Source organism: Mytilus trossulus, chromosome 3 (assembly GCF_036588685.1).
Source record: "Mytilus trossulus isolate FHL-02 chromosome 3, PNRI_Mtr1.1.1.hap1, whole genome shotgun sequence".
In the NCBI taxonomy this organism is placed as follows: Eukaryota; Metazoa; Mollusca; class Bivalvia; order Mytilida; family Mytilidae; genus Mytilus; species Mytilus trossulus.
In genome coordinates, this window is record NC_086375.1 from 28114340 (window position 1) to 28126859 (window position 12520).

Consider the following 12520-nt stretch of genomic DNA (forward strand, 5'->3'; position numbering starts at 1 on the left):
CCGTACAACCTTGTTGTCACCTTCAGCAATGAGCAAAGCTCATACCGCATAGTCAGCGATAAAAGGCCCGAAATGACAATGTAAAATTATTCATACGAGAAAACCAACGGTCTACTTTATGTCCAGAAAATGAAGGAAAAACAAAAATTTAACATACAAACAAACGATAACCACTGAATTACAGGCTCTTGGCAAGGGACAATAACATACATACAGAATTTGACGGGGTTAAACATGTTAGTGGGATCTCAACCCTCCCCTAACCTGGAAGTTATGTAAAGTTAAATGGAAAATAACAAGAAAAAATAACCACAAAAAAATACAGTCTTAACGAATTGATAAGCTATTAATTTGTATAACATAATTAATAAATAAAAACTGACGATATAACAAATCAGCCAAAATAAAGTAATTCTGCAAAAGGAAAAACATTACGGTATTATGTACCTTTTAACTTAGTTTACAGGCTGATAAAGGTACAAAAGATAAAAATTATATTTTCATTAAAATTTTATTTAACTAATACAAACAAGTCATATAATGTATAAACATAATATTAGGGATTACTAAAAATCCAATTGTACACTTGGATAACAAGGGTATGCATCTCCTGTTTTTGGTACCTCATAAGATCGAAGGTCTTTTTGTTTACGTTTGTGATAAATATTGGATTGATAATGGTTTTTTTTGTGGTGATTATTTTGAATATCAAAGCACTTGACATGATACAAAGAAAACGTGTTTCATTTTGGCAAATAGACTTATGCATTTAAATAGAAAAATAGCAACGAACCACTCCTACATATGTATATATGTATGTAAATAAAGTTTGATTTGATTTGATATTTGGTATTACTATTCTTTTTTTAATTTTTAGAATGTTCTGATACAACTAAGGCAATTTATCCAATTGATGACAATAAAATATATACAGAGACCCCATATGTACAATCAGATGCAGATCTAACAACTCATCCAGAAAATTCAGGAAGTACACCATCAGTAATTCCTGAAATAACAACTGATTCATTGACCAGTTACAATGAATACACGAACAATCCCGTGAGAAAATCTACGTCATCCATATCAACTTTTTCATCGACCACAACCGACATCAAAACGACAACATATCTAAGTACAAACACAATATTCACGGTGTCCCAAGGTGTACAAACAGATACAACACTAACAACGTATCAAGAAAACGCAGATAGTACACCATCAGGAACCCCTGAAAAACCAGTAATGATATTTACGTCGACATATTCTGAATCAACTCTTTCACCAACCAATGTCGACATAACATCAAAAGATGAGGAAAATACACCTTACTGCTCTTGTATAAAATGTGTTTTAAAAAATCAGACGTTTTTAACCGAAATAGAACCGGGGAACATATTCAATTTGGTAAATTTGAGAATAAACAAGAAAGACACGAACAAGTACAAAAGAACAAAACAATCAGCATTTGATTCCCGAAAATCTTCAAGATATCTTGGCATAGGAGGCGTCATTGTCATTTTACTCCCTGTTATGTTTATTATTAGTATTGATGTTTTAAAGGTTTTTCGTGTTGCTTAAACAAACTGAGAATTTAGTTTCGATGCATGTTTTTTTATTAGTTATTATTGATCGTTTACTAGTTGTTAGTTACTGCGAGACCTCTTAGATCTGTACTAAGTGTCTTTTTTTTGTTTGAACGTACCAGTACCGATCTGATTGGTTTGTTCAACTGGTTTTTATAGTTCGTTCATAAATGTATGCTGTATTGTTACATCACTGTTCTAGGTCATTGGAGGGTTCGGATCCCACAAACATTTTAGCCCCGCCACATTCTGGTTTGATGTGTATAATTAGTCTGTTCGTTCGTTTATCAGGCCGTCCCTTTGCCATTTTATAAGGGACTTTCAGTTTTAAATTTTCTTCGGAGATCAGTATTTTTGTGATTTCACTTTTTTTTTAGTTTAAATCGAGCACAACTGTGGTTTCGGGCCCTTTTTTCACTTACATCGCGGTATTGGCTTTGTTTATTGTTGAAAGCCGTACGATGACCGATAGCTATTAATTTATGTGTCATTTAGTCTTTTTTCGAGAGTTGTCATATTGACGATCATACCACATCTTCTTTATTAAAATAGTTTAAGAGCAGCCAATTGTCATATTCTGAATCAATTTAAGTTTGTTAATTTGTTTTCAGGAAAACGTTAAAAAAAACTATACTTGACTTTTGTCCAAGTGCTGGTACATGAATTGATTTTTTTTAGCAAATGTACACTTGTGTGTCGTCTTCTCTATTCTAAAGGCTATAATGCAATACGACAAAAGAAAAATAGAGTAAATAATTTTTGTAAACAGAATTTGACAATTTAGCAAGTTCTTAAATGTTGATGCAAAGAGATTAAAAAAGTGGTTTCTTGAGTCTTTTATAACATTGAAACGACCGTATCAAAAATGAATTTGTATAAAGGTTTTTGGAATCAAACTTCTCATTTCAAGTTAAAATCTATTCTAAAGGTACTCACGGTCTGAAACATATTTTCTTTAAAAAAATACCTTCCTGTACAAAACTCCTCTTTACCTAGAACGTATTGATAAACAAAACCTTAAAACCAATCGACATTTTATCTATGTAAAATTAAAATTGTAAATAGAGAATATGGCAACAGGCAACAACCCGACCAAAGAGCAGATATACGTATATATATAAATATAGCATATGGTCTCATTTTTCTATTTTGTCATTGTGTTTTTTTCTGGTCACGTGTTTTCCAAGATATATTGTATTTTTACATAACAACATCGATTCAATATTTTTTTTTATAAAAAAGGAGCATTGAGTCAATATTATTTCCACATATAGGAGCATCAAGTCAACATTTACTCTTGTGTAGTTTTATTGATGTTAAAACTTTCGGCAGCATTTGACGTCCTCGACCATTGAATACTCGTTCGGAATATCTGGAGCCGCGCTCAATTGGTTGTTATCATACATGTACCTTACTGATAGAACTCAGCGTATCGCAATTGTATCTGTTCACTTGAACGATATTTATGATAAGTGTATGGTCGGGTTGTTGTCTCTTGGACAGATTCTCTATTTTCATTTTCAATTTTATGGTGTTCCACAGGGATCCATCCTCGGACGAAAACTCTTCTGCATTTTCTCGAAACCCATAGGTGAAATTTGTAAACGTCTAATATGTGTTACCACTGCTATACGGATGATACTCAGCTGTATCTCGTAATTTAACCGCTTGATATTTGGAACAATATATCTCCTCGACTTGAAACGGACATAAGCTCTTGGATGTGTCCAAGTAAGCTTAAATTAAACGAAGATAAAACCGATCTGATAATTTTCTCTCCGAAAAACCGAGTCAAAGAGTTCTCAGACTGTCAGTTCACTTTTGGCAAAACATCGGTAGTGAATCAGCATGCGTCAAGAACCTTGGTGTTTACTTTGACAAAACATTGGCGATGAACCAACAGTTAAGTGCGACCTATAAATCTTGTTTCTACCAGATCAGAAATATCGGTCGAATTCGTCCATTCATTGCAGAGAACGCAGCAAAGACACGTGTTTGCTCTTTAGTGACGTCTCGCTTGGACTACGGGAATGCATTGTTATACGAACTTCCCGCAAATGCAATCCAACGATTACAGCGTGTACAAAACACCGCCGAAAAATTAATCACAAGGAAAAAGAAAAGCGAACATGTTAGTTCAATTTTAAAACATCTTCATTGGCTGCCAATAATATGTCGGTGCAAAAAAAAGTGCTGCTTTATGTGTTAAAAGCCCCGGAACAGGAAGCACCAGTGTACCTTCAAGAACTGGTTAACATTTACAAGCCAACATGAACTCTTCGGTCTGAAAACAATAAATAGAAGCATCGAGTCATTTTTTTTCAAATTTATACTATGGTTTAGTGAGTCATACGTTATGTACCTATTATGTTGTATCGAACCTCGGACTTCGTCTTCAGCAAATATGATCCTACCAGGAACATATATAGCGTATTTACCAGCTCGTGAAAAGTCCTTAATTTATGAATATTTTAACTACGTTTTCATTTAAGTTTTTTCATTTAATGCTAAACGCACACAATCTTTTTTACGTTTTATAATACTGCATCTTATACATGATTCGTCAATAAAAGTCTTTTCTTTCATAACCGCAGTCTAATGTGGTTTTCATATAATAAAAATTCTAATATGACGTGCTGTTTTTGCTTTGTAAACAACACTGTGATAAAATTCTCGATATATCTATACTAAGCGCAGACTCAGAGATAAACATAATAATGGCTGCTACAATATATTTCCAACGTAAATCATGTTTTGGAACCAACTTATTCTTATTTAAACAAATACTTTTTTTGGCGCATTAAACTCATTTCAAAACATGACGTCATACAAATGAAGCTTCTAAAAGTTGGAAGTTTTCTCAGTTACGTGAACCATCGAAATTCGTATGATATTGTATTAAACTGAATTTTGAGGTACATGTAGGTTTTGTTTTATTTTCTATTCTATTGCATTATTTGCATATTCACTAATTTCAGAAAGTCAACATGGCGGCTTCTTAGTTACAAAATGTCAACTTTGGATTTGACGGATGCTTTCCAGAAAATCATGTAAATTAAAAATGGCAAATGTTGGATTTGAGAATTAGAAGAATAAAACAGTTTTTTTCTAGCGATTATTCACGAAATAACCAATGCAAGCTACGAATTTATTAAGATATTTGAGCTTTATCTAACAGGGAGTTAAAATGATCAGCCACACACACACCAAACCAACCATCGCTTCAGTATTTAAAGGACCGTATGTGTCCAATTAGAATCAAAATAATTCATGGAAGCCATAGATTGTTGGAAATTTACATATGGCCTGAGCCGTATTATTTATTTATTCTATCCTGAGTGGCGTAACGCTCAGGGTACAATTTGAATATCACGACCCGGGCCATGTGTAAATTCCCAACAATCTATTGCTTCAATGAATTATTTCTTAATTCTAACACACATATGATATTTTTAAGTTTGTTTCTCAAAAGGATCCAAACATAAGTTAATCGGATGATTAAGATTGTTGCATTATTTGGAAGCATTCATTAAGCGTATTTAAATATGGTTCTCATAATTCAATTTGATACATGAAATCACAAGTATTCCAGTATTTGCATAAGACAGATGATTCCATTTGGAATTAAAACAAATACCAACAGCCATCTAATGCAGTACTGTAAAAGTTATATTAAAATTCCGTAAATAAAAAGCGTTAAAATGCGAATAAGCGTCGCATTTTTTGATGTATTTGCTGATTTTAAGACAAAATAATTATGAATGCAATAAGTAACATTTAAAATCATATTGAGGGGCTTCCTGTGAATTGGAGGATGAAAATTGGTGAAAATCTACTCCACTGATTTTCCGGCAACTAGAAAAACAAAACAAAGTATTATCGCTCTACATGGTTTAAACGTTTAATCCAAATGCACTTGTATTGCTACTTTTCAAGAACCTGAATATTTAAGTTAGTACTAAATGATTTTTTTCCACATGAAATACACCAGAGCAGATATATTGTTTTAAGTATAAGCATTCATCTCTAACTCTTTATGTAAAGGATACTTTGCAAAAGCAAAAGCTCAAACACATTAAACGAATTGATAATAACTGTCATACTCCTGACTTAATACAAGCGTCATTTTCGTATGTAGAAAATGGTGGATTAAACCTGGTTTTAAACTTAGCTGAACCTCTCACTTGTATATAAAGATAAAATAAGTATACAACTGTTAAAAGGTTATAAATCGATTAAGAAAAACATATCAAGGTTACAAACCAAAACCAAGGGAGTATTATCGTCGCATATAATTCCAATATATTGACAGCAATCTGTGAACAAATCTAATTGAAATAATAGATGAAAGTTTTAAAAATAAGGATACAAAAGTCAATACTGGGAATAATCTTAATCCAAATTAAAAACCAATTCTTCAGAGAACAATTGAAGGTCTTTCCACCTCGATAATACGAATGAAATTTAAAAACCTTTGACCTTGACCTCAATTTCAAGTTCATAGGTCAGTGAACTCAAATCGAAAGACCAGAGGTCAATCACTTGTGTGGTTGTGGAGAAAATACTGATTTCAAATACATAAGGTAAGAAAACTCCTATAAGGGTTGACAAAAACACCCTGACTTAAATATGTTGAAGTTGCGCCTTATTGTAAACAGTTATTTGGCAAACACTTCATATCATTAACTGTTACAGGTTTTTTTTTAATAACGATATCAAGCAAAATTCAAAATTTAGATCATGACCTTGACCTTTGACCTTGATCTCAATTTCTTTCAAATGGACCAAGGACTTTATATCAAAAGACTGTATGCCTCTTCGACCTATAACGTAGGAATTTATCCAACATATCGCCTATCTTAAATTTTCAAAGAGAAATAACTCCCATAAGATGTCTTCCGATCACTCCAGTTAAATTAACCAAATCATTCTTAACAGTAGACGAACAATTTGGTGAAAACAGTTTGTTTAAATCTTTTACGGTTTTAGAGATATAGCGATAACAAGAAAAAGTGGACGCGGGGACTTCTATAATAATAAGTGTTTGGTCACACAGGGTGAGTTTTGAAACTTCCATTACTATACAACATCATTGGTCAAACATCCATTCGATATCTTGTAAAACAAAACAAGTTTCTCAGACGGCAGAAGAAAAAAAATCCGAAGAAAAACAAAGGGTCTTTCCACGAAAAGTGGAAAGACATAATAAACACAAACCAATATGTCACAAAGAAAAACCAAAAGGCATATAGACAAAGTAAATTATCAAAATCGAAAGAAAAGAATGCAAAAATGTACAATAAAACAATAACACAATAAGTACAGCAAATATGTAACATACGATTTTGATTGACAGCAACCTTTCCATATTATATTTTGCTTAGACAAACAAATCAGGAGGTTCAACATATCATCGAATAATTTAATTTTGGAGGTAACGCGTCTTCTGATTGGCTGACGTTATTTTGTTATCAGCCAATATACATAATTTAGTCATGTGACCGTGACGTCATCAACGTTTCTTCATGGTTTTCTACGGTTTAAATGGAATTTAGAATTGAATTATAAGATAGGACTGTGATATTTTTTCTGTCTATTCGAAATAACATAAAACAATTCGTGCACACTGTTAAATAACCCGCTACACGCATTATTCAGTGTGCACCAATTTTTTTATGTTATTTCGAATAGACAGAAAAAATATTACAGGCATTCATTAATAAATATTCAAACACGTTTTTCCTCATTATTATAACGCATGGTACTTTTTTTTTTATGACATTCTATTCAAATTAATCAGAGCTCGATTCTCTAGGAACTTGAGAATGTTAAAAAATGTCAAAGTAGAAAAAATAAAATGACGACAACAAAAACATAATATCGCTAAATACATCGAATTTCGATAAAATTAAAGTTTTTTGAATTTGTTTTAGTAGGCCGAAAAATTCATCTGTTTCTTCTGTAGTGTATTGTAATGAAAAGATCAGCGATGGCGGAAAAGTAAACATAAATAGGTTCACATTAGTGTCATCCCATTAAACGAAGACAAGAGCTAATAATTGAAAGAATACTAACAGCTATTTGTATCAACAGTTCGAATTGACGATATACTCATTGAAAATATAGATTATTTACTAACCCTGTATATTTGGCTCCATTCTTTTGTTTGTTTCGAGATTGCAAAAGAAAAAATCGAATACACTTTCGTTTGGTTTTCCGTTGCTGATTTCTAAAATGAAAATAGAACCTTTGCAAATAATCAAGAGTCTTCATACTTGCCGTAACATTTAACACATGATCCCTTTAACTCCAGACGATACTTCAGTGCAGTTAATGAATGTAATTCAGTAAAATCAACGTTAACATTGCTGCCACGAATTGATTTAGATACAAACACAAAGAAAAAGGAACAATTGTTGTCTTCAACTATTATTATGGTTATACTGAACGGCGTGGTCCTAAAGTCAAATTTCGATGTATGTAGAAACCTAAATTTGTTTTGGCCCAACGTGCCTAATGAGCAGATGGAGCAGTTCAAAGCACAGTTGGTACATATTCTAATTATTTTGGTAATCGATCGACTAAAACAATCAGTATTTTGTAATGGTAAGTAATTTAGATAATTAAAAAAGACTATACTTTTATCCATTCAATGACATCTCGCGTTGCATTTTACTAACCAGAGACTGATCTTCTAATATGTTCTATTTTCTTACCTTTCGTCCAACGGAATTTTACTTAATTATTATACATTTGAATAGAATGTGTCAGTTTACAAATCTTCTAATGAGCTAATACAGCTTAAAATACTGAGCTCATGACAACATAGTTTTCTCTACAGGAGAGTACAGCCTTGTCTCATTTTCACATTTTCTATTTAAATGCAAGATACATATGGCTATTATAAACATTTGTCTTTGTTTAAAAAAGATTGAACAGAAGCTTAAATATAAGAAAGATCAAGTAACAATGAGACGAATCTCTTTCCAAGTCCCAAATGTATAAAAAAAACTTTTTCAATTTTTCAATCTAGGGACAGTTGTGACAAAATGTTTTTGTCACAAATTATCGTTCTTTTAAACTATATCCAAAGAAGTGAAAGTGATCTTATTTGTTGCAAAAGCAAACGTAACTGGTACATCTAAAGTCGGCGTCTCTCAGTGAAGTTTAACACTTCATCTGCTTATCGAATTGTTATTTACTATTTTGTTATATCTATAACACCTATACCTTTACAATACAAACCAAATAAGTTTTGTATTTAAAGATACAAATCATTATGATTAAATTTGAATATAGAATTTAAGACGAAATTAATATTATTGCATCACACATTTATTAACATCAATCTGCAACTCAATTTAAACATAAGTATGTATGATATTGCCCCTTGGGACACAGAATAAACAGATTGCTGTTAATTTTTTTTAAGGGAAAATTTATACTGGATGTTTTATGGACCAACCAGATAGAACTTTACCATACGGCAAGGCAGATTATAAAGGACAATTGACCAACGATTTATGTCTTTCACATTGTTGTTCAGTTCTGGATGACGCTACATTCATGGGAACAGAGGTACATCTTGACGCTATTTTTTTTATTTTGAGCATTAAAATATCTTTTGTATAGAAAGAAAAAAACCGTTACAACATGACTATGCAAACTATGTGTTCATCATAATTGACAATTTGATCTTTTGAATCTATAACGGTGAATTATGAATTGAATATTTAGGATTTGAGGTATCTTTCATATATCCACACTGCAAATATGACCTTCAACTCATATATAGATTTCAAATTAACTTTTACACCAGTTAACGTGTTTATCATTACAATGAAAATACTCAGTATTTCGTATTATTATTGAAGTGTGTAATGCAAAACTAATGGTTCTGACTTGCTCCATATCCTCTTTAACTTTAATATGTAAGCCGGTGTTACTATAACTTTGCCGTAAGTGATGCATGCTATTTATTGCTGTTCAATTTAAAATTGAAGTTTTCAACTTGTCAGAAATCTTAATTAATCGTTAAAAACATCAGTCAATTAATGTAAATCGAATAAGACTCAGTTAAAATTGTAGGTTCGTCTCTTAAATCAGAAAAGTTTAAATTTTATGATAAGCCGATCTATATCTTCTCAGGCATAGATTACCTTAGGCAAATGTTGGGTGGATTTGGCAAAACTTTTAGGAATTATGGTTCTCAATGCTCTTAAACTTCTTTCTTTTCTTTTTGCCTTTTTAACTGTGTTGGATTCACGGATAAGTCCTTTGTAGACGAAACGCGCGTCTGGCGTATATACAAAAAAAAAATAGTCCTGGTATTTATGATGATTTTACTAATATACTGTTCAAGAAAAAAAGATCATGCATTCAGGCTATAAGACTGAGTTATAATGCATGTATTGGGAATCAAAAGTTGTAATTTGTTTTTTATTTGTGCATGAAGTCGTAAACCGTTGGAAATGATGAAGTTGGACTCATCCCTTCATAAATTTTACGGACACCATCACGAGTTGGTAGACCGTCACTGAATATCCACTTCACAGATGATACCTTATGTTGTAACTACAATCCCGTTCCCTTTTCACGAATATAACCTATTGATTTAACTATTTGCTGGGTTAGTGATAACATATGCCACACGACCACATGTGGAGCAGGATCTGCTTACCCTTCCAAAGTACCCCTCTGTGAATAGAACAATAAAGTTATAGACATATGAACAAAGTCACGCTTTAACTATCTACCTTTATAAAATGTCATTTTTATTAATACATTATATTGTGTTGCCCCAGGCATAAATTGACGGAGCCTCTTTTGTTTTTTGCACTTTAATTTCGAATTTGTTATTGCTTTCAATGTGTGTCGAATCAAGAGCCAATGATTAATCTTATTAATTGGCAGGCTCTGTGTTGAAGGCCGTACTTTAACCTATAATGGTTTAATTTTTAAATTGTTATTTGGATGGAGAGTTGTCTCATTGGCACTCACACCACATCTTCCAATATCTATTGTGTCGTTGATGCATTAATATATCAGAAAAAAAATCAAATCGTATTACAATAACGGAACAAACTGAACGGTACCAATTTTACGGCCTGTTATGTGCATTTCGAAACTATTTGGATTTTGAGTTGAATTTTGAGTTCATTATGTTATTCAATCATAATACTTTACTCGTTTTAGATAATTATACACCCTGTATCAACTGTTTGTTATGAAAAAAAAACCACACACAGTCTTGTTAAAAGAGACACAAAGTTCCTACTTGTATGTTATTGTTTAGTTTGTGATTGCTTTTCAAAATTTTGCACTGACGTTCTCAATTTAATTTAAGTTTAAAATACGATAATGAATCATTTGGAATCTTTTTTAGACACAGTATGTTATTGTTATTTCGAGTTTGAGAATTTCGCTAGACGTAGAAATATGTTTATGAAAACATATCAGTACAACATGTTTTAAACATGACTAAAGAGGAAAGAAAAGGCGAATGATAAATCATCGAATATTATTCTTACAGGCAGGATTTCAGTGTTATTGTAGCAATGTCACTAATGCAGAAGCATTTGTCGTGCCGAGATTCGAAGATACGTGTGATAGTCCCTGTGATGGAAATTCTAGTGAAATGTGTGGAGGTGGATGGCGGTTGAGTATATATAGAATAGGTCATTTAAGATAACCAATTATTCAAGATTTAAAAGTCAACAAATAAATAAACAAATCATTGAAGAAAAAATAAAAAAGTGTATTTTTTTATTAAAATTATAAAATAACATAATGTTTTCACTAATAAAACATGTACTACAATGTATAAATCAAAATTATTTAGACAAATATAAATTGGTATTGTACACTATTTACATTCTATATTATATGAGAGGGGAATATTGTTTCTAAAACGATTTCATCTATATAAGTTAAACATCTAAAATTACACGAACTGTAAACTGCAAAAGTGACGCTCAAATCAATATATTTAGAAAGAACTAATAACGAAGTTGAAAGGCATTAAAGACCCAATATTCTAAAAAGAAGATTTACCATACAGACGTGCAAGCACATCAATTAGTTATATAGAATTAAGTAAACATTTTTAGTCATGAGACAACTTATCAATATACAAAAAGATATTGTATGTATGTATGTAATAATGATCACTTATACTATTAAGACTATGCGATGCGGTTTGAGTTGTGACACCAAACACTATTTAATTATTTTGATCCTTTGACAAACATATAAAAGGATCAACAAGCTTTGACCTTTAATAAGATAAAAAAAACCAAAAAAAAAAACAACCTTTAATTGGGTTTTAAGCAATTTGACAAACACTTTTCTACTTGGCGAGTTTTCAAGATGAAAAGAACTTTAATTAGCAAACCAAGACATTTTATAAAGCTTAACTTATAATATTCCTGAAAACAAATGTATGTATCAAAGTTAGATAAAAACAACGAACTACTTGTTCATATCTCAATTTGTCAATAAAGGAAATACTAATAATGTCCGTTCTTTTATTATAAAGTATGTTCTGATACAACGGAGGCAATATATCCGCTAACGTCAAACGAAATATATTCAGTGACCAAGGTAAATCCACATACAGAAAAAACAACTTTTTCAAAAAATGTGAATAGCACACCAGCATTGACTACTGAAATGACTTCTACGTCCTCTATTGGAACAAATCGAAAATCAACTGTTTTGATACCTATGGTGACATTTCCAATTGTTTCATCGACAACAGGTGACAACACATCAACAGATAGAAATAACATGGCTTCATGCTCTTGTCCAAACTGTGCGCCAAAAGATTACGCATTTTTAACAGAATCAGATCTGGAAAAAATATTGGTAAACTTGAGGAATTTAATTCTAATAAACAAGAAAGACACGAATAAGTATAAAAGAACAAAACAATC

General features: G+C 31.7%; 1 protein-coding gene across 1 annotated transcript in view; it reads left to right on the forward strand.

Moving 5' to 3' along the window:
- LOC134710620 (mucin-2-like) overlaps window positions 1–11277 on the forward strand; it is a 54015-nt gene extending 42738 nt beyond the window's left edge. The window contains exons 4-6 of the mRNA XM_063571003.1: window positions 878–1339; window positions 9019–9164; window positions 11119–11277. Coding sequence (XP_063427073.1) covers window positions 878–1339; window positions 9019–9164; window positions 11119–11277 — 767 coding nt within the window. The remainder of the gene's footprint in view (window positions 1–877; window positions 1340–9018; window positions 9165–11118) is intronic.
- Window positions 11278–12520: the final 1243 nt, after the last annotated feature.